The following is a 22,364-nucleotide window of genomic DNA, read 5'->3' as shown; positions in this document are numbered from 1 at the left end:
CTCTCTCTCTCTCTCTCTCTCTCTCTCTCTCTCTGCCTCATTCCCTCTTTCAAATAAATAAATAAATAGAATGTTTAAAAATAGAGAATGTGTATTAAACACATTTTCAACTTGATGACATTTTCAGCTCCAGATGTTTTTATTTTATTTTTTGGTAAATATTTATTTGCCAGGGGAGAATGAGAATGAGAATATGGGCATGCCATGGCCTCCAGCCACTGCAAATGAACTCCAGATGCACATGCCACTTTGTGCATCTGGTTCTACATGGGTACTTGGAAATTGAACCAAGGTTTCACAGGCAAGCGCCTTAACCACTGAACCATCTCTCCAGCCCAGATGGTTTTGTAGCGATGTAATCTCCTAAATCAAATGCATCAGTGCTTCTTCCAGAAAGAAATACCCTCCTCTATCCAAGCTCAATTGTCTGCCTGACTGCTAACGGGCCTTCCCTGTGCCTTCTGTCCTTCCGCTATGCACCTGCCTGGAGCTACCTGCCTTTCTTGTCCATACAACAAATCCAAGTCCCTCAAAAGTATTTGGGCTTAGTCTTCAGTATCTTTTTAAGTAAATTTAAACCCTTAAAAATTAGGAGAGCTAAGTAAAAAATCTGGTTTTGTACTTTCTCAAAACACAAATTGGTTGTGGCTTTTGTTCAGGGGCAGTAATTTGTTCTCAATTACTCCATACACTTTGGAGGGGGGGACTCTTAATTTGTCCAGCCATCTAGCATGTGCTTTGTCCCACACTAGCCCTGCGTGTCAGTGTCACTCATTGTCATCGTCCATTTGGCTGATGTCCTTCTGGCCTGCTCAGCCTCCGTGGGTGCTCAAATCTGAAGACTTCAGTAATTAGTGTCTTGTGGTGCCCTGACTCTGTTATATGATGATTGTCTGTCTAGATGTTTATGTCTACAGCTGGACTCTAAGCTCCCTGATGTCAGCAACCATTTCTTATCCATCCTTTTATGCCTTGAGCTCAGTACAGAATCTGGTTTTATGTGTTCGGTGACCTTATTGAGAAGACATACCTATGAAAGATGGAGCTCTTGCAAGCCAGCTCCAGGTTGAGAGAAGGGTAATACTTGGAGCTAAGTGTGCAGAATGTGGATAAGCTGGTTAGGGGAGGGCTCAGAGACCAGGAGGGACTGGCAATGTGTCGTATGTAGCATGTGCCCATTCTTTGCTGTCTCTCTTCCTTTTAGGACATTCCAGGACCTGTCCAAACAACTGGAGATGTCCTATGGAACTGTCCGGGATTCTGCTGTCTATGAATACTTCCGAGCCAAGGGCACCAATCCCCTGGAGCAAGATAGCACATTTGCTGAGCTCTGGCGGACGATCAGCAAGAATGGAGGGGCTGACAATTGTGTGTCCAATCCTTCAGAAGGTATCAGGAAGGTAAGTAGGGTTGTTCGTGCCTGGGCATATATACTGGGATGGGGTTCATAGATATGGCCATGGCTAAGGTCAGAAACGCCTTCCTAGGGGCATCTGTCTGCAGGAAGTCCGTCCTTGGCTGCTGGAATGAAGGGGCTGTGCAATAGATGCCTTCTGAGTTTCCTGAGGGATGCAGGCTAGAACCTTGAACCTATTTTTTTTCCCCCTGGGCTAGTGGGCTGGTGGCACAGGGAGCCTGCCCTCTGCAGGTAAGAGCACTTGGCAGAAGAGGAGGGGAGCACCAATTGAACCACATAGGGAACCAGCCATTTCAGAAGAGTTATGCCTGCACATGGGCCACAGGGTTGGAACAGAAGACCACACACAGGGCAAGCCTTCTCAGGAGGACTGGACACATCTTTGAGGTCATACTTTAGAGAGAATGGTGTGTTTAGAGAATAGTGGTAAGGACAGTGGTCCTAGGATGGAACCTGTACTGGGGAAAAAAAAAAAAAAAAAAAAAACCCTTTGGAAGGACAAGAAGGTGGAGGCTAGAGCCAAAGAGCAAGGGCTGAGAATGGGCATCGCTGCTCTCTCGAGCAGCACGCCAGGCTTTGCTCCTTTATCCCTCGCATGCCACACAATGGCCCGCACTGCACATTATCATCTTGTCACACCGATGAAGCTCAGAGACGCTCATACGTCACAGTTCTAGTCAGGTTCTCACACTGTGACTCCTTGCGGTCCAGCTGAAAGTTGGCATTTATTAGAAATGTGCTCCTATGTGGCCCCATAGCTCTGTGGTGGGATGCAGGCAGGCATCATAGAGATGGTTACAACCATGTGAAACTGATATCTGATCAACATCAAGAATGCTTCATGAACAAATCAACAAGCCAAGCTCCATCAATTTAGTAGAAAGATGGGTAAAAGACTTGCCTGGGCCTTTCACAGGAGAGAATACACATATGGCCAGTTATCCTAGGAAGAGATGCTCAAAGTCATTAGTGATCTGTGAAATGCAAATCAAGACCATAAAGATATATCATTTTATACCAATTAGGTGGGCATAAAATGAGAGGTGCTAGAGAGGAGGCAGAGTAACAGGTGCTTAATTGCTGGTGGGAGTGTACGCAGCACAGCCACTTTGGGGAAGTTTGTCATTCTCTTATAAAATGGGACATCATGTATCCTCTGGCCTGGCAGCTCCACTCCTGTGTTTGCACCCCAAATAAATGCCCATGTGAATGGATGAAGACAAGAAAGCCTATGGTAGCATTGTTTATGGAGCCAAATCCCTGAAAGCAATCCACATGACCTCTGACATGGGAAAAAAAAAAAAAAAAGTCGTCTATGAAGCTGTGGATGAGCTATAGCCAGACTACATAGCATAGCTGAGTCTTAACAGGGTAACACTGAGCAAGAAAGCATTATGGGTGATTTCATGTGGGTCAACTAGTAGAAAATAACATTTGCCATCTCACCCTTTTAATGATGTCTAAAAACACTCATATGCACATCCAAAATTATAATAGGATATAAGACTCAGCACAGTGTTTGCTACAGGCGGGAGGTATGGAGAAATAGGAATAAGAGAAACATTGTTACATTTAAGTCAAAGTCAGTATTAGGCTTAGATTAGCATGGTTTTATTTTAATGCTTCATTTCCTATTATAGAGTCATGTCATTCTGTGCACCTTTCAACTCTTCCAAATTAGCAAATTCAAGCCAAGGCAGGCAGGATTTGGCTTCCCACCTGGGGCCAGCCCTTCTGGCACCATCTCCATGTCTGCCCTGATGCGCCTGAAGAAGGCAAACACAGCATTAAGTCGCTATGGAGGCATTTTCTTCAGTGGTGTGGCCACGGTCACGTAGCCCAGGCTCACGTAAATAACCTCCCCTATGGTTCTGTCAGTAACCTTAACTAAACTCATTGGGTCATCAGAAACAATGACATGAAAATGAAAGAGGGCTTTTGATTGAGGCGATGGGGTGCAGTTGCAGTCGGAGTGATGAGAAAGAGTCGTGGGGATTAAGGTGATAAACAGGCATTATATGTGTATAAAAACATTAACAATGGGATCATTGTGCCACTAAGCATAACTAAGATGTGCTAATATAAAACCTTTAAAAATTCTTTTGGAGGGTGGCAGGCATTGGAGATGGTCATCTAGGACATACTTTTCCCATCGTTCTTCTCCTCTTTCATCCACTGGTAGTCACATCAGAAGTTGTTTACTGCCTGGCAATAAGTCAATCTCACTTGTGAATAAAACTGTAGAAATAGCAACGAATACAGATAAAGGATTCCTTATCAAACTCTATAGCTTCATGGGCCAGAAGGTAATATTGCAGAGGGAGTGTACTGCTTTTACAACACCGTCATTCTGTAAACCTTGAGCTGGGTCACAAATCTCCCTTTTGCATTTGACTCCACGGGAGGTGGGGGAAAGACTGGCAGCACTTGACAAATGTTAAGGTTTTTATAACTAGTGCCATAAAAAAAAAAAAGTTTATAGTATTGCTGGAAAATGAAGTGGCAACATTTTCGTTGTTGTTTTTGGAAAAAGAATCCTCCTCCTGCATATGCCTGTCTGCAAGCCATGAACTGAAACACCCGCCCTCCCCGTGGAACTGCCCCAGGGGACAGATTTGGTATCTTTGTAGGTCACTGGACTGAAGCAAGCGAGACTAGGGATGACCGTGCCCTAAACAAGGACCATTCTCTGAATCCAAAAATGATGAGGGAAAAATCCAGCAAGTAGTGAAATATGGGCTGCAGCCTAGCATCCACCCAAGAGCTGCCTCTCCAAGCCCCAAACAGCCCGCTCATGCGGAGTGCAGGCTGCTCTGCAAAGGCCAGAGATGCCCACCAAGGGACTTTGGAGCCTGCTTTAGACACAGAAGGACAATCACACTTCTAATTTCCAGTCGCTCTTTGGCGGCTCTGGCTCCATTTCCAGACAGTGTGCAATAGTGGAGTGAATGTCTAATTGCTACTGATGTCAAGGAGCTTGGTATCCGGGTAACCTTGGAGAGCTGCTGTTATTTTTTACTGGGGAGTACTCCAGCCTTTAATGACTTGAAACCAATTTAGGCGGGATATTGCTCAGGAAGAGGAAGTCTTTATCTCCAGTAGCAGAATTGGGAAACAATCGGGCCATGGTTGCTGTACCACTGAGGTCCACCGTTTCATGTCCGTATTGCTCAGCCAAGGAGGGACACAGATCTTGGGGGTCGTGGTGAAGAGAGTAAGGAGGAATTTGAAAGAGGAGGGATTGTTTTTTTAAGAGAGTGCAACAGTCACTTATAAAGCCTGCCTGTCATCTGGTATGTCTCAATAAATATTGCATTCTTCCTGAATGATTCACCTGTTCACAGTCTGATGGAGCAAAGACAGATGAGGCAGTGACATAGTGCCTGGACTCAGCAGGTTATCTTCTTTACTGTCTGTGATAGAAGGAATGAGGGCAATATTTCCAGGGTTATTTTCAGGTTGTTTCTTGATAGCCTTTTAGTGGGTAGGGATCATGCTTGTCCTGAGAGATGTGGTGTCACAGAAAGGGATGAGACTTCCTTTATTCCTGTCAGCCACATGTACCTCACAGACCCATGAAAGACTAGTCAGATGTTGGCAAACTATGGCCCTTGGTCCAAACATGGTTTTGTTAATTTTTATTAGAAAATATCTCCATGGCTGGGGCAATAGCTTAGTCCAAAAATTGTTTGCTGTGTAAATACAAGGACCTGAATTCAATCCCCAGGTATGGTGGCATTTATAATCCAACTACTGAAAAGGTTGAGGCAAGCTCACTGGCCAACCTATCTAGCCTATTTGGTGAACTCCAGGCCAATGAGAAACCCTGACTCAAAAAAAAAAAAAAAAAAGATATTCCTGGGCTAGAGAGATGGCTTAGTGGTTAAGGCACTTGCCTGCAAAGCCAAAGGACCCAGGTGCGATTCCCCAGGACCCACGTAAGCCAGATGCACAAGGTAGCACATGCCACCTTGGAGTTCATTCACAGCAGCCAAAGGCCCTGGCACTCCCAATTCTCTATCCCTCCTCTCTACTCTCTCTCTCTCTGTCTCAAATAAATAAATAAAAATAAAATACTTTTTTTTTTTTTTTAAAAAATAGATGTTCTGGAGGAGTAAAATTAGAGGTTGTCCTTGGGCTTTTACATGCGTGGGTACTCCTATATAAACACAATTGTACTCACATTTAAAAAAAAAAATCTTCATCTATTCAATTGCTTTTCTGCTCCTTCAGCACAGGTGAGTAATGTCACAGAGACATAGGCCTTTAAAACCGAAAACATTTATTATCTATCCTTCCCTCCCCCCCCCCCCACAAAAAAGCTGTCTTTTGGCCTGTAACAGGGTTCTGAGCTATCTGAGAGCTCATAGGCACCTATAGTAACCCATCATCTGTTTCTGCCCTACCTAGTGCATAGTTCTCTGCCCTGTGTCCTTTGCCATCTATGTCTGGTAGCTGCGGGACTTCTCTCCTATTACACTGGGCCCCAGATTTTGTCCTGGCCTTCATTCGTGTCACCCTAAAAATCTATTGCAGTCTTTGAGCTCCAGACACCATGTCAAATGATTTCCATGGATTCTTGCTTTCACCCTAAATAGCCTGCTTGGTTTGTTTTATGATCCCCATCATGTAGAAATGGGACTTGAGCCTTACTTAGGAAAGCTGACTTGCCAAAGGTCACACAGACAAAAAAAAAAAAAAAAAAAAAAAATGGCACAGTCATGAATACCTCACCCCAAGTGTTGCCTGTTTCCCCAGGGCAAGATTGCCATTTTCATCTTGGATGGGTCGACATCACTTTGCATACTTTTGTTTCTTATTTCCCTTCCATGCTTACATCGACATAGCAAGATACACACATGGCTTCTATGTTGAAAGTCCTTTCCCAACGTCCATGTGTCAAAGCAAAGATTTATTAAAGTGTGAAATTTTATTTTATTTTATTTTTTGATTTCCAAACTTAAAATTGTCCATTGGAGAAACTTTGATATACAGAAATGAGCTGGCAAGTGGTTCAAGTTTATATGTTAATAACTGTGTCCCATGAAGTCAGACTTGAATGTTGCTGGTGGGAATTTTTTTTTTTCTTTAGTTCAATCAGTGCCACCAAGTAACCTCCAATGTAACCCAATGTCTGTGCAGTACCAGGCTGACCTTGACTGCCAAGTGATTAAGTCTTTCCATAAATCAGACCTAATATTTAATAACATTGTCAAATAGAATATAGTGTTAATAGTTTAAATGTCAATCTTTACAGCCCATTGAGCTCTTTGAATAAATAGATGAGCAGCTTGTCTCAGACCTTGTGGCTGGAGATAGTATTTTTTCAGCATCAAGTAGTGTTTGAGGCCAGCAGTCTTCACAGAAGGTGGTTTTTTCCACTCAGTGAATAATGCTGAACTCATAAAGTGTGAATGCAAATGCAGAGAGAAAACGGCTCACCAATCTTATTTATTTCCTCCCAATCTCTAATGCTTGCCCTGGCACCACCTCGCAGTGCCTGAAGTCATCCCTGCTCTTCTTCCGGCCCTGTGAGGAGGGGTTGCTTTCCTTGCACATAGTTTCTGATGAAGATCTGGGACTGTATTCTGTGGCAGGGGAAAGTGGTCATTGGAAGGACTGAAGTCTTCTGTGGAAAGGCCAGGGACTGTGTGATTCCGTATAACCTACCTTTGCGAAGAGCAAGATGGGTTGGGGTGATCATGTGCGCTGGTACTTTGGTTCATAGCACAATGGGAATTTCTGCAGAGAAGGGAGGGAAGCTTCTATGGCCAGACACTTCTTTGTCCTTTTAGGGGATTTGAGGCAAAGACCAGGAGGGTTTGACACAGATAATGGGTAGGTGGTACTTCTGGCCCTTCAGGAAAGGGATTGGCAGGCAGGGAGTAAATCTCTCTCTGTAGTAGAAAGCAAGGACAGAGCCTTCAATACTAGCCACTGGATGCCTCAAGAAACAAATGCAGTCCTCTCTCTGCTTCCAAGTCAGTGTGGATTGGGGTTCTAGAAGCTTCTTCTTTCTCAACCACTCAGCCGATCCATTGTTCATTTCTATGCCTTCTGTATGTGCTTCTCAGCACTTCATCCATTTTACAGGTCGGATGGTCTGTTCTCTTTACTCATTCACTCACTCACTTGTTCATCCATAGAGACATGCAGGTTGAGTGGTTTCTGCATAGGAGTTTTTTAAAGGAGTTTAAATTATACTTTCTACCTAATTTAATCTGTGACTTTGAGCAAGTGAGCTCATCTTTTTGAATCATCTGTGGAGACTTCAGGAAAGCCTGCTCAGCGTAGATGTGAGATCACCGGTGTGTAAAGTGTACAGTGTAGCCCACAGGAGATCTGCTGTAGATGACAGCACACTGTCTATTTGCATCTGCCATATGTTAGAAAAAAGAAAATTAAAGAAAGAAAGGCAAACAACGATTAATCTTTACATGGGGCATAATTGGCACACATGAAATATTATGCACATACATTGTGCCTATCATGCATTAGATAATTATATGCATAAATTGCATAATTGCCACTCTAAACAAGATGTTGGACATTTCCATCACCTTCTAAAGGTTTCTCTTGTCAAGTTCTAGACTTTTCCATACTCCCAGGGATAACTACTTATATAGATTTGTAACAAGTAGATGAAATTTACCTGTTTTATCATTCATATAAATGGAATACAAATATAATTTTTGTATTTAATTTATTCTACCTGAGAAAATATATATGTTAAAGTTCTACATAAAAATTTCTACTAGATAGGCATTTATTAACTGTATTATATATCGATCCATAAAATATTATTATAATAAACCCATAGTGTACTTAGTTATCTAATAAAAAGAAAAAGTCTATAAGACTTACCCATGATATTATAAGCATTAGTATTGTATTTTGTTTTTTTTTCTTCCTTTTGTTTATTTGTGAGTATTTTTGTCTTTCTTTTTTGAACTTTTTCTTGTCAATTTTATACATGCACATAATGTGTTTTGGCCACACTGTCCCCCTTCATCTTTCTCATGCCCATGCCACTCCTGCCGAATTCCTTCTCCTTCCCATCTCATCTCCCTTCTATTCCATGATATTTTTGGTGATCAATCCACTGAACTTAATTAAGACTGCTTGCATGAGCGTGGTCTAGAACTTACTGACCTGAGCATAGGTATCTTACCAGTGGCCGCACCACTGAAGCAAATGTCTCCTGCTTCTCCAGCAACCGCTAGCTGTCAAACAATCCTCGGAGAGGAGTGAAGCTTCATGAGTCCCTCCCCTGTCGCCATGGGGCGCTGCCAGGCCCGCAGCTGCCGTTATGAGCTCACAAGCACAGTGGCCGTGCCATGTTTCTCTGTCCTCCAGACCTTACATTCCTTTTGCTGTCTCTTCTGTGATATTCTTTAAGTCGTAGAAGAGGTGATATAGATGCCCCATTTTAGGGCTGAATCCCTTATTTTCATCCCTTTGGCCAGTTATAAGTATCTGCAGTAACCAAAACCCTCTGTAAAAAAAAAAAAAAAAAAGCTGACCAGCACTAATCTATGGACATAAACATAAATATAAATACTTAGAAGGAAGTTTGATGGGTACAGTATGTCCATTTAGCAAAACAACAGCTGTAACGTCCCCAAAGTGCCTATGACATCCCCAGCCACAGACTTTTTGATAGGTTTAAAGTATCAGGCATGAATTTCCTTCCTGTGGGAGTAATGTTTTACTAGTGCCAATGTAAAATCACAAGGATGCATTGGAGATAACTGGGCAACCAGCAGTAAGTACACACCTGTATGAGAACTAGTAAGTCCATGTTTTGTATGTAGCAAAGAAAAAAAGTGAGAACATATATTTTAATAGGACATGTTAGAGAATATTTATATTGTCCTATTCCTAATGGCTTTACATTAGTAACAACAGAAATGTACATATAGGAGAGTGGAAAAACAAATTGATATTTAGTCTAAAAATAGAATACTATTGTAATAAGCAAAAAGGATACTAGCTGAGCATGGTGACAGGAGCTTTTGACACTAGCACTTGGGAGACAGGAGTAGGAGGATCACCGTGAATTTGAGGCCACTCTGAGACTACATGGTGAATTCCAGGTCAGCCTGGGCTAGAGTGAGACCCTACCTCGAAAAACAAACAAACAAACAAACAAACTACACACACACACACACACACACACACACACACACACACACACAATATATGAAAGTAGAAGAAAGTAATATTGGGTACTGAAAGGGTTAAATTGGGATGAGGGTGGAAGGGGTGAAGGGCAGGAGAGAGTTGGGGGAGATGAACCTAACGGTGTATGAAAAACATAGGGAATGGGGCTTGGTGGCACAATCCTTTCATCCCAGAAATTGGGAGGCAGAGGAGGGAGGATCACTGTGATTTTGAGGCCTCTTTGAGAATACAGAGTGAATTCAAGGTTAGCCTGGGCTAGAGAAAGACTCTTCCTCAAAAACAAACAAAAAAAAAAAGTTATCTATCTGTGTATACACACACGCACACACACAGTACTCTTAGTAGCAATCTATTCAAAAGTATAAATTAAAGAAAGTTTAGCAGAGCTGCCTTGCATGGGTGGGTGATGCTGTTCCCAGAAGCCTTAGGCTATTTTTAAAAGAACATTCACTTTTCTAAAACCATTTTCATACATGTACATATTTTAGTCTTATTTTCCCCAATTACCTTTTCTTATCTACTCTCCCTCTCATTGGTAAGCTTCCTTTTCCTGAATAATCTTCAGCTTACCTTTATGACTTAAAAACCTACTTGGGTGGCTTGCATGATCATGGGTAGAAGGTTATTTCCTGTGAAATGGGCAGCTTACCGGTGGCTCACTACTGATGAACCTGACTATCCTCCTCTCAGCAACCATTATCCACCATTAGCTACTCCGGGAGGTCTGAGGTTTCAAGTGTCCCTCCCTCACGGGTGGTGAAGTATTGACCAGCTTGGTCTTCTGCAGCAAAACCACAGCTACTCTGTGTTTATGAGTGTATCCAGAAGACAGGACTTTGCAGCCCCATCCATCCCCTACTCTTACATTCTTTCAGTTTCCTCTTCTGAGAAGTTCCCTAAGTCTTGAAGGGGGTGGTCTAGATGTCCTGATTGAGTTGTCCCTTAATCTCAGCAATTCCGCCAGCTATGCACCTCCACATTAACCACTGTCCATTGTAGTAAGAAACACCCGAGATCAAGACTTTAAGCAGCACTGATCTATGGAAGCAAATATAGATGTTTAGAAGACAGTTTGGCATGCTGTCTGTTTAGAATAACCAGAGCAGTAGGAAGCCCCCTAGGGCCTGTATCCCATAGGCTTTTGTCAAGTTTATAGTACCAAGCATAAAATCCTTCCTGTGGAGTGAGCCTTAAATCTGATCAGAAAGCAAATGGTTACGCCTGTAGCATCCATACCACTATTGTGCCAGTGGGCATACCTTGCCCTGGCATGTCAGTTGTAGAATAAAAAGGGTCCATAGCTGCGTAGTACTGTCTATGGCTTTTCTCCCCCAGCAGCTTGTATAGCACCTTTGGTACAAAGAAAGCTAGTTGGCAGGCAAGAAGCATTCACCACAGTTCCGGCTTAGATTCTTAGGTCCTGCAGAGAAAACATGTGGCATCTTTTAGCAATGGACACTTACCATCTAGATTCCGTGGGCAAACAAAAACAATGGCAGTGCCCTATGTTGTTTTAGAGGCCTCTGTAGCCTTCATGACCAATAACTCATTGGGAGGTGTCTCACCCCTGGCACTAGAATTTATGATTAATTACTGCAGAAGCCTTAAATTATTAAATACAACTCCTAGTGCCATGGTTGGGATATCTCCTTATTAGCTATTAGCCAGAGAGGTTCCTGGTACCCCCAAACAGAACAGGCTATTTTCCACTGTCCTTGATTATCCACTGGAACTAGATGGTCAGGCCCTGTTGTTGAAAACATCACATGCCTTGATTGTAGGACATATAGAAATCAAGCTAGAACTGAGCTGGAAGTGTTGCTGGCTAGCTTTCATAGCAGTAGAAGGTGCTATGCAGGCTGCTGGGGGAGAAAAGTCACCAGTAGTCTTGCCCACCTATGCACCCTGTATGCTACATAGTTGATTAGCCAAGCAGGATGTCTGACTGGTACAGTGATGGCCTGACTGTTGTGGGTTAACCAGCTTCTCTCTCTTGAATGTGTTTCCATTTTTCTTTTGCTTCCTCTAAAGGGTGAATTTTTAAGTCAAAGTACAGGTGTATATTTACTAATTTTGGGAAGTGAACAGCCATCTCAAACGTAGCCATGCTATTTCACATTTCTACTAGTAACTCACTTTATATGCATAAGTCCAGCTGCTGGACATCCTAACCAATGTAAGTATTTCCAGTGTTAACTTTGGACTAAATTACAGCACTATCATATTAATTGATTTGAGTTGGTGCCTGACTACCATGTTGACTACCTTTTCATGTGTTTATTAGCCACCATATATCTTCTTCAGAGGTGTGCCCTCAAGTCTTTTGTTAATTTTTATTAGGCTTTTCATCTCTCTATTGTGGATTTATATGAGTTTTAATATATTATGAATATAACTTCTTGATGAAATATAAGTACTACAAATATAATTTCCAGTCTGTAACTTGCCCATTCATTTTCTTTTCTTTTTTTGAGGTAGGGTTGCACTGTAGCCCAGGCTGACCTGGAGTTCACTCTGTACTCTGAGGGTGGCCTTGAACTCACAGCTGTGCTCCTACCTCTGCCTCCCAAGTGCTGGGACTAAAGGCATACACCACCATGCGTAGCCCATTCATTTTCTTTGGATGCAAGCCCAGCAGACTGGACTTCATTGTTTATTATGCAAGAGAGAGTGTGTGAGAGAGAATTGAGGTGCTAGGGCCTCTAGCCACTGTAATTGAACTCCAAAAGCACGTACCACCTTCTAAACATGTGAGACCTTACATGCTTATATCACCTTGTACATCTGGCTTACGTGGGACCTGGAAGTTAAACATGGGTCCTTAGGCTTCACAGGAAAGCAGCTCAGTCGCTAAGGCACATCTCCAGCCCTTAATAGTATCTTTTGGGAAGTAGAATTTTTTATTTTGATAAGACACTACACATCAATTTTTTCTTTGCTTTTATGGTTAATATGTTTTGTGTTCGATCTAAAACTTTTGCTTAGTCTAACATTGCAAATTTTCTTCTATAAGCTATTATGCTTAGTTCTAGGCTTATTCTAATAATTTATATCAATTTTATTATTAACATTTTGTATGAGAAATTTTTCCATGTTTTCTTACTGTCGATATGCGTGTTCACTTGGCCTAGCACAATTCACTAAAACATTCTGTATTGCTTTAACAAATTGATGAGATTCCTTGATTGGAAATCTAAGGCTGTATACATGTTACTCTGTTTTTGACTTTTTCACTCTATTCTAGTGACTTATTTGTCTATTCTTATACCAGCACAAAAATGATCACTATAGTTTTACAGTAATTCTTAAATTTATGACTAACATAAACCATTCCACCTTTGTATGTAAGATTGCTTGGGTATTTCTGAATTCTTTGCATTTCCACTTAAGTATTGGCATCATCTTGTTAATTTATTCACAAAGATTATAAGGATTTTGATAACATTATATTTAATATGGTGAAATACTGTGGGAACATGATACTGAATTCATGAGCCTGCTTTTCTAAGACAAAAAGCAACTAAATTTGCCATCATTGATTTTCATTATTGTTTCTATTTTGTTAATTGTGACTTTTCTAAATCATTTTTCTTTTATTTATTTTAGATCTAAGTTGCTGTTTCTTCTTAAAGATTTTTAATGTTAGAAATTAGATAATTAATTTTATATTGATTCCTTTCCTAATATAAGCCTTAAAGCTATTCATTTTCCTCTAAGCACTGTTTTACTGCATCCATTGAGTTTTTTAAAAAATATTTACTTATTTGAGAGAAAGAGAGAGAGAGAGAAAGAAGCAGATATAGACAATGGGTATACCAAGGCCTCTAGACACTGCAAACAAACTCCAGACACATGTGCCACCTTGTATATCTGGCTTAAGTGGATACTAGGGAATCAAACGTGGGTCCTTAGACTTTACAGGCAAGCTTCTTAACCACCAAGCCATCTCTCCAGCCCCTTCTCGAGTTTTATATATAGGTTTTTCATTCCCAAAATAGGAAGCCTTGGTAGATAATAATAATGTACTGCACACTTCTAAAATAGCTAGTAGGGAGGAATTTGAAAGTTTTAGCCACGCAAAGATGGTCATTGTTTGCAGTATGTTTAATCAGATTTAAACATGATTCAATGCATATAGATATCAAACATTAACTGTGCACATTGCTTATATTTTTAATGTATCTGTTCACATTTAAAATATACAAATAAACCATTTAAAAATTTAAAAGAATATCCTTAATATCATAATATCAGAGTATCCCTAATTGATTTCTGGTAGACAGCAGCGACTGGCTGTGATTTAATAGGGAGAAGACCATGGGTTACAGAGCGAGGCTTTGTTTACTTAGTGACACTGGAAGCTTCCCACAACAGTTTCATCATGCGCATGCATTTTATAGTCCATATGTCTTGGTGCCTTTTCTGTACTGAAGAGGAAAGTATGAGAATGTGAGCGAAAACTGTCAAGCAGGAAATTAAATGTACAGAAAGATAATGGAAATCAGAGAGGCAGAAAAGGCAGCTGAACTCCATGTGAACAGAGCCACTTGCATTTCTACTAACTGTAGGGTTCCTGGTAGGAGAATGAAGGTGGTGAGTTTTTGTTTATTTTCTATTATTGTTTTTTTTGTTTTTTCTGCTTAACAGTTGTTGTTTTCTAAACCCCTTTGCATGGTCTTGGGCTTCAGACTGCTGAATTCAAGATGCCTTGACAAGTGGATATGCCCAAGCTCTTTCTTCAAGTCATACCGGTGTGGTCCAAACACATTTCCAAATGCAGTTTGAGTCACTGTTAACACCTGGTTTTGGAGGGAAAAATATTTAGGCTCTCTGGTTATAATTTACATGTAATGTATTTGATCATTTAGAAAATGTTAGAGTAAGTTAGAAAACTAATATAAGCACAATGTTCTATTACCTTTCTTTACCTTCTAACTATGATGCCAGAAATTTTTTGTTTACTTGTGTTTTATCTTTTTTCCAAAATTCAACCAAAGATTTATATACTTAGATATTCTAGAAAATGTGGTTTACCAGGCTGGAGAGATGCTTAGTGGTTAAGGCACTTGCTTGCAAAGCCAAAGGACTCGGGTTTGATACCCCAGGACTCATATAAGCCAGATGCTCAAGGTGTCTCATGTGTCTGGAGTTCATTTGCAGGGGCTGAAGGCCCTGGTGTATCCATTCTCTCTCTCTCTCTCTATCTATCTATCTTTCAAATAAATAAATAAATTTTTAATGTGGCATATCCTGTATTATTCTAATGCTTTTGTAACGTTTAATCATTTAGTGACAGCTAATATTTCATCAAATAGATATAAAAGGACTTATGTAAACATCTTCTTGTTGTCACTTGGATAAATTACAGCTTTTCAGAAATATAAATAACATTGTAAAGAACATATTCATCCCTAATTGTTTCCAGTTATAACATTCATTCCTATAGGTCTAATTCTCAAAGGTAAAATTAATATACATCAAAAGATAATAAATATTTAAAGCTCTTGACAAAAATATGGAGTATTATCAAAAGCATGGCTTGAATGAGTTGCAGTCTTATTTGGGGGAATCAGAAATAAAGGCAGGGCTGGAGAGATGGCTCAGTTAAGGTGTTTACCTGCAAAGCCTAATGACCTGAGTTTGATTCCGCTGTGCCTGCATAAGGCCAGATGTGCAAAGTGGCTCATGCATCTGGAGTCCGTTTACAGCAGCTGGAGGCCTTGACATGCCCATTCTCTCTGTCTGTAGCTCTTCTTTCTTTTTTAAAAACTGTTTTTAAAAAACATTAAAAAAAAAAAAAGCAAAAGAGCAAAAAAAAAAAAAAATGCTCAGAGCTGGGTAAAGTTGGTCATACTTATAACTCCAGCAGTGGGAAGGGGGAGGCACCAGAATTTGTGTGCTGAGCCTTTACGGGAGCATTCACGCCTCCCGCCTCTTCTTACCACACTGAAACTCCAGGGCATGGCGTCAGTACATCCCAGGCCTTGGGAAACTAGCTGTTATTCCCTCTCTCCACGTGTGATCTTGGGTGGAGACAGGCACCCGGATAAGGCATGGGCGCATTCAAAATCACTTAAGTACTTAAGCAAACAAAATAAAGGTTCAGTGAACAGGAAGTGAAAGTGGATGGAAATGCAGTGATGGCCATCTCTCCATCTTAAACATGCATGAACTGAATTACTGGGGTTCAGGTGAAAGACTAGCCAAGAGAGGTAAGATGAGACAGCCCTGGGTGCTGGCTCTGTCTTTTTGGAGTTCTTTACCATACAATTGATTGAGTTGGCCCCTGCATGACCCCCTTGCTGTTTAATTCTGTTTGATGGTGACTGGTTTGGGATAATACAGTCCAAAGATCAAGGAAAGCCCCCTCTGAGCCTTCCTTATTAAATTACTTTGCTTTGGGTTTTGAGCATTGCCAAGCAAATCTCGTTATGAATTCTTCAATTACCTTCTTCTGCAATTTTTATAATTTGGTACGGTAAGTTCTGGAGTCAAACCAATATCCATGCCATCATGCTAACTTGGATTATTTTCAAACTCCTAATTAAAGAGAGTGGGAGGATGTTGATTCCCCTTAAATCTGATTTTTTTTTTTTCAGATTTCCTCTGCTCCATAATTTTCATTGTACCTCAGCCTGATGTGCTTTATCTTAGCACTGGCTGTAAATGTGGGCCAATTCCATCCTGTTGGTTGCACTGAGTATTATTGCTTTTGGGTTTTGTGAGTTTTTACATTTTGAAGGAAAACATTTTGTTATTTGATTACATTAAAATCAAGAAGCAATTGCTGATGAGAACACTTTGATTTGTTGTACCAACCAAATTGTTGGTCATTTTTGTTAAGCTTATTTTTATTTCCATTTTCTTGGTATGATAGTCTTTTTATAGGCACAAAAAAAAAGAGAGAGAGAGGAAGGGGCAATAACATGTACGGAGGACTGGAGACCTGTGGTAGTGGGCTGAGTCATCCAAGCTTCCTGTGCAGAGCATTTTTGTGATGCTGCTGTTTGGCAGATGAGGAATGCCAAGTATGAAACAATTAGGCCAGTTGTCCATAGATAAGATGCCTCTCCTATCATCCTGTGGTTTGTGACTATCAGCAGCAGCAGTAGTATGAGGGCACCTGGTTAGGAATGATGGTTGCTAGTGGGTTGCGAAAATTCAATAAAGAGTCGATAGTTCCCTGCTCTCCAACACAGAAGTACGGAGATTTGCTGCGGGCAAACTTTAAACATTTAAAAATTTTAAAAGACAGACAGAGAGAAGCATGGAGATTGTGACAGATCAATTAACTCAACATCCCCAGACCAGGAAACGCAGTAGAAGAGCTCAGAAGAGCATCCCTCTGGAGAATACGAGAAAGGGAAGCAGGGATGGTTCTCCTGGTAACAAAAGTCTTCACCCGTGAAAGTTGGTATCTCTCACATCTGAAGGGTCCTCCCCTGGAGACGGCCTTGAGCCCATTCCATGAGCTCCAGGTGCCAGATGAAAGTTAGCTACATAGGGATGTGACCAAGAGGACTTTCAAGAAAGTGTAGGGATGCCATGTCCTTGGGCTACAGGCAGGGCCTCCATCAAGGCGGTACAGACTTTGACTTGGTACCACTTGACAAAGCTGCAAGTACTGAAGGGTAAAGCCTGGATCTTGTCTAAATGTGAAGGATTGGAGTCCCTTTGGAAATCCCGGTCAGGAATGGCATCAAGTATTCCTTTTATGCATTTAAAGACTAATATAAACTCCTTCTGTTAAGGCTAACATTTTAGTAGAGGCTGTGAAGGAACACTTAACCACATCTGTGTTAGGGGATAAGACCAGACACTCTGTGTCTCATTTAAACTTTACCTCAAAGAAATCGCATGCTCTGTTACAGCAACATACTATACTAATTACTTTATCACCTCTAGGAAACAATAACTTGACCAGAAAGAGCTTAGGGAAGGAACCACGTTTAATTTTGCTTTCAGTTCCACATGGTTGAGTCTATTGTGGCAGGGAAAGCATGCCGGGACAGGAAGCCAGTGTCATACCATCTCATTAGCAGGAAGTAGCAAGTGAGAAGCAGGGCATGCCGTGAGCTGTATCACCTACCTCCAGTGACCAATTTCCTCCAGCAAGGCTCTACCTCCTAACAGTCTCATAACCTTTCCAAACAGTGCTACTTTACTGGGGATCAAGTATTCAAACACACGAGACTATGGGGGTTATTTTACATTCACACTGCCTCATAGTGTAGTGAATAGAAATACGGGGTATGAGTCAGTAAGAACTGGGGTTGTTTCTTACCAAACTGGTCTTTTTGCCAGTTACGGGATCTTGAACAGGTTAAGTAACTCTCAAAAATAGGACAATAGGGGCTAGAGAGATGGCTTAGAGGTTAAGGCACTTCCCCATGAGGCCTAAGGATCTGTGTTGAGCGCTCCAGATCCCACATAAGCCAGCCACGCAAAGATGAGGTGAACACAAGGTCACACATGCTCACAAGTTAGCACAAGCATCTGGAGTTTGTTTGATTTCAGTGGCTGAGGCCCTGGCACGCCAATTCTTAATCTTTATCTCACTCTTTCTCTCTCTGTCTAAAAAAAAAAAAAAAGAAAGAAAAGAAAAGAAAAAAAGAATAACACTTGACCTTCCCCGAGTTATTATGAAGGGTAGAAGTGATGTAAAGTGATTAGCATCATTCCTTACAGAGTGTAATTCAACCCCTTAGAGTTGGTTCGTAGGGTAGGCTTGTTCCAGCAGCGCTAGCAACCCACTGGAAATTACTGGAAACATCACTTCTAAGGCTCTGATCCAAGTCTAGTGAATTAGAAGCTGAGGGGTGAGGAGGCTAGCACCTGGGTTTTACAATGCCCACCCCCCCCCCAGCTGATTCTTGTGGTTCTTTGAATTTGAGAGTTGTACTTACTATCATTGATTTTTTTTTTTTTATTAATACTTGATTTCATCGTAACTTTTAGCAACTGCCTCTTAGCTAGTCCCAGCATGTCCATTGGTGATATTTCTGCATGGAAAATGCCTCTGGAGGGACAGACAGGACATGGCCACATCAGCTCGCTCACTCAAGGGCCAGAGCTCCTCAGATTATCTGGCACCAACCGTACTCTAGGCATCATGCTAGATGGGTAGAGGATAAGAGCTTACGTCTCTGTGCATGTGAGGGAGTGCATGTGTGCATGGTCCATAGGGAACATCTACACAACCCTGCCCCTATACTTGGAGAGAATTTTGACCACGCAAATGCCACTTTCTGCTTTCTGGACTCACGTATTCACTAGACTATTTCATTTCTGTGGGATGACAGTTTTCGTTCTTCATTCATCCTACTTGGTATCTATGCAAACACACCTATTCTTTCTAGATCATTCTTTATTTTTTCCCCATAGAATAACTTAGGCTAGCCTGTTATTTATCATGGTCATTGGACAATTTAAAATTTTGACCCATCACTGGAAATCAGCATGTACTTTTGCCCCTCTGAGAAGCTTGTTTATAGCCCCTAGTTTTGCTGATGGTGTACAGTCCCACATTTCAAGACAGGAGCCATAGATTCTTCCAGGTTAGGAATTTTCTTTTGTCTTAATGCCAAACATGCTCCTTTTCCCTTGGATATGTGGCAAACCTTGTCCCAGTAGGATGATGGAAGGTTTATTACACCAGACTGTGTCTCTCCCAAGAGCCAAAAAGGAATGTAGCCATATAGGTTCAGTTTCCAGGGCAGATGTCCATTGCCAAAACTTGATCAGACTCTGATGGTTGACATTGAATAACCGTTAGAATGCAGCCTTTTGCTGAAGGGACACCGTGGGAGCTTTTTGGGGCGACTGGTATTGAACCTTTGATGTGGAAGAAAGGAAAGCGAATTGAGGAGATCGGGGGAGAGTTTAAGCACAGAGATTTAAGCTGAGGCTGTGGCTTTGGGCAGAGTTCTTTCTAAGCCTCCATTTCCTGAGGAGGAACTAGACACAGTTTGTAAATAAATCCTGAACTTTCCAGGAGAAGAACAAGTGGGAAAGCACCAAGCCAGAGGCCTTTTCTGGAAGGTGTCCAGCGTGACTTTCCTTTAAGCTTTGTGTTTAGAAGCGTTGGTCTCTCTATGCTGCCATCTTCCTTCTAGAGTTTTGTGCCCTGGTATCCAGGTCTTTTCAAATCTAATTTCAAGAGAGATCAGGAACTATATCTATCTATCTATCTATCTATCTATCTATCTATCTATCTATCTATCTATCTATCTATGGTTAAATCTCACCTTTATGCAGCGGTTCTGGCATGAGACCTGGGAATTTACGCTTCCTACACATTCTCCATGATGCTGGTAAGTTCATGATGCACGCTAAGTTCATCATGATGCAGGTGTACCCGGTCCCTGAGCACGTTTGGATGACTACTAGTGTTCCACATAGACCTGGAGGATATTGAAGCTGGGGAAGAAGATCTTAACGACCGTCTGGGAATCTCTTGCATTTTCATAAATTGATAATGAGTCGGTAATTGGTATGAGACTGTAACCCAGTCTAATAGTCTTTCTAATTTGCCAGGCTGATGGAAGACAATTTCAAGTGTTATTTATCCCGAGGCAATTGCATTTTAATCAAGATCCAAACTTGATGCTGTGATGTTGGTGATCACGAGGATAATGTGTTGACACTCGTTTGAATTTTTGTGTGTGTGGGTCAGACACTTCCCATGTTATTTCCCCCCTAGCAGGCATGTGAGATGGACATGCTATGCTTGCCCTCCAAGTGAGGCCACTAACTTACAGGACCCAAGTGGCTGGCCAAGAATGCCAAGAAACAGCCTGGCTTACTATGTCCAATCATTTCACCAATACAGCATGCTGTGCTCCCCATGAACTCGGGTTGAAGACTCTAGGGAGGGTGTTAAAGGGCCTAACAGGCGCTGTTGCTCTTTGCTGAGATGTGTAATCTCCTGCAGCTTTCTCTGTCTGCTGTGCTTCTTACTATAGAATGAGCTCCTCAGGACCCAGCAACACACTAGAAGAGGATGAGCAATCATGGACCAAATTTCTAGTGTCCATTCCCTCTGTCCTCTTGCAGAGGGAACAGTTAGTCTTGGTGTGACCACCAAACTGCATGCCTCCACTCATGGCCATGCGCTGAGGATGTCCCTCTGCCTTGATGTCTCTGTGGTTGTGTTACCTCACGGCCCAGCTCCGTGCCATTCACTGTGGTCTGAAGCCAGGAGCCAACTGACTTTGCACCCCATGAACGTCAGGAAAAATCACTTTTGTAGCAAGTGGGGTAAACCAGCTGTGATGATCTCTCTCCTTCTAAATGTGCCTTATTCTCATTTCCTCCTCCTGCTGGTCTAGGGTCTGGGCCAGGTAAGGTCCTTAGCTAACACTCGTTGGATCTCAGATTCCTGCAGCTTCCTCAATGGGGCTTTGTCTCGTGTAATGACATGTCATTTGAGACAACCTCTTTCCATTATTCTGAAAGACCAAGACAGCTGGCTTCTTAATTCTAGAGGAAAAAGATAATCTTCCTGCTTCTTTCATGGGCTTCTAGGTACTTGAGTATCTGAGTTCTCTTCTCTGGTGCCTCCTTGGGAGATGTGAGGCTCATAATTTCTCTCTCTTTCTCTCTCCCTCCTCCCTCTTCTTCTCTTTCTTGCACACATACACAAGCACAAATAAATTTCCACATGCATACACACCGGCACAGCCACACAATTCTTGTACGAGGATGTGCTCATACAAGTGTACATTCAAGTGATTCTCACCCACGTTCACATACACACTAACACATACCCATATATACTCATAGCCAGATAAACGCATGCATATGCTTTCACAATTCTCACACCCACACTTACACAGATAAACATTCTGGTACATATTTTTATGTGAACACACATTTTTGTATGCATATATACGCTCATATACATTCCCCATACTTAGGTATATGAACACACCACTCTAAAATACTTGTATTTTAGGGCTGGAGAGATGGCTTAGCGGTTAAGCGCTTGCCTGTGAAGCCTAAGGACCCCGGTTCGAGGCTCGGTTCCCCAGGTCCCATGTTAGCCAGATGTACAAGGGGGCGCACGCGTCTGGACTTCGTTTGCAGAGGCTGGAAGCCCTGGCGCGCCCATTCTCTCTCTCTCCCTCTATCTGTCTTTCTCTCTGTGTCTGTCGCTCTCAAATAAATAAATAAATAAATAAATAATTTTAAAAAATAAATTAAAAAAAATACTTGTATTTTAGAACACACGTTCTCACAGACCTGCACCCATGCCTTACTCACACAGTGTGTGTTGTTGGCTTGGTGAAAGTGAAAGGATAGCTTTCAGATGCGGAGTGAGCAGGAGGAAGGGTGTTTTGGTCCCAGCTGGTGGGTTCATCTCCTGACCCCTGCTGGGACTGACTGGAGGAGGAGGAAGCAGAGGCCCTGTGGGATTCTTGCCCTGTGCCAGACCCAGTGCTCTGCACTCTGGACTCTCACGGGAGGACAGTTCTCTTTGGAAGCAATCAGCTCCCGAGAATGTACGTCCGGCCAATAACTGGATATGAAGGGTTGACCTTCCTCTGCCACTCTTTCCTCACACGGTGCTAAAGATATGAGAGGGAATTTCTAATATTACCTTCTTAGATATCTGCAGTCACGAAAGAAAGACTCACTGCACTGCAAAAGCATGGAAAACTCAGAATTATTTTTTCTTTAGTTCTCCCATAATGGCACCTCCCTGAGATGACAATTGTTTATACTTGGTACTTGATTTTGATTCTTTAAAAGTACAAACCTT

General features: G+C 41.8%; 1 protein-coding gene across 2 annotated transcripts in view; it reads left to right on the top strand.

Annotated features, from left to right (window-relative positions):
* The window catches only part of Grid1 (glutamate ionotropic receptor delta type subunit 1), a 796,332-nt gene that overhangs the window by 749,877 nt on the left and 24,091 nt on the right, over positions 1 to 22,364 (top strand). For both annotated transcript variants that reach the window (XM_004658009.3, XM_045137810.1), the window contains exon 13: positions 1,205 to 1,400. In XM_004658009.3, coding sequence (XP_004658066.1) covers positions 1,205 to 1,400 — 196 coding nt within the window. The remainder of the gene's footprint in view (positions 1 to 1,204; positions 1,401 to 22,364) is intronic.

The sequence above is a fragment of the Jaculus jaculus genome, chromosome 18 (assembly GCF_020740685.1).
Source record: "Jaculus jaculus isolate mJacJac1 chromosome 18, mJacJac1.mat.Y.cur, whole genome shotgun sequence".
Lineage (NCBI taxonomy): Eukaryota > Metazoa > Chordata > Mammalia > Rodentia > Dipodidae > Jaculus > Jaculus jaculus.
Note: the sequence above shows the minus strand (reverse complement) of the source record. Positions and strands in the feature narration are given on the sequence as shown.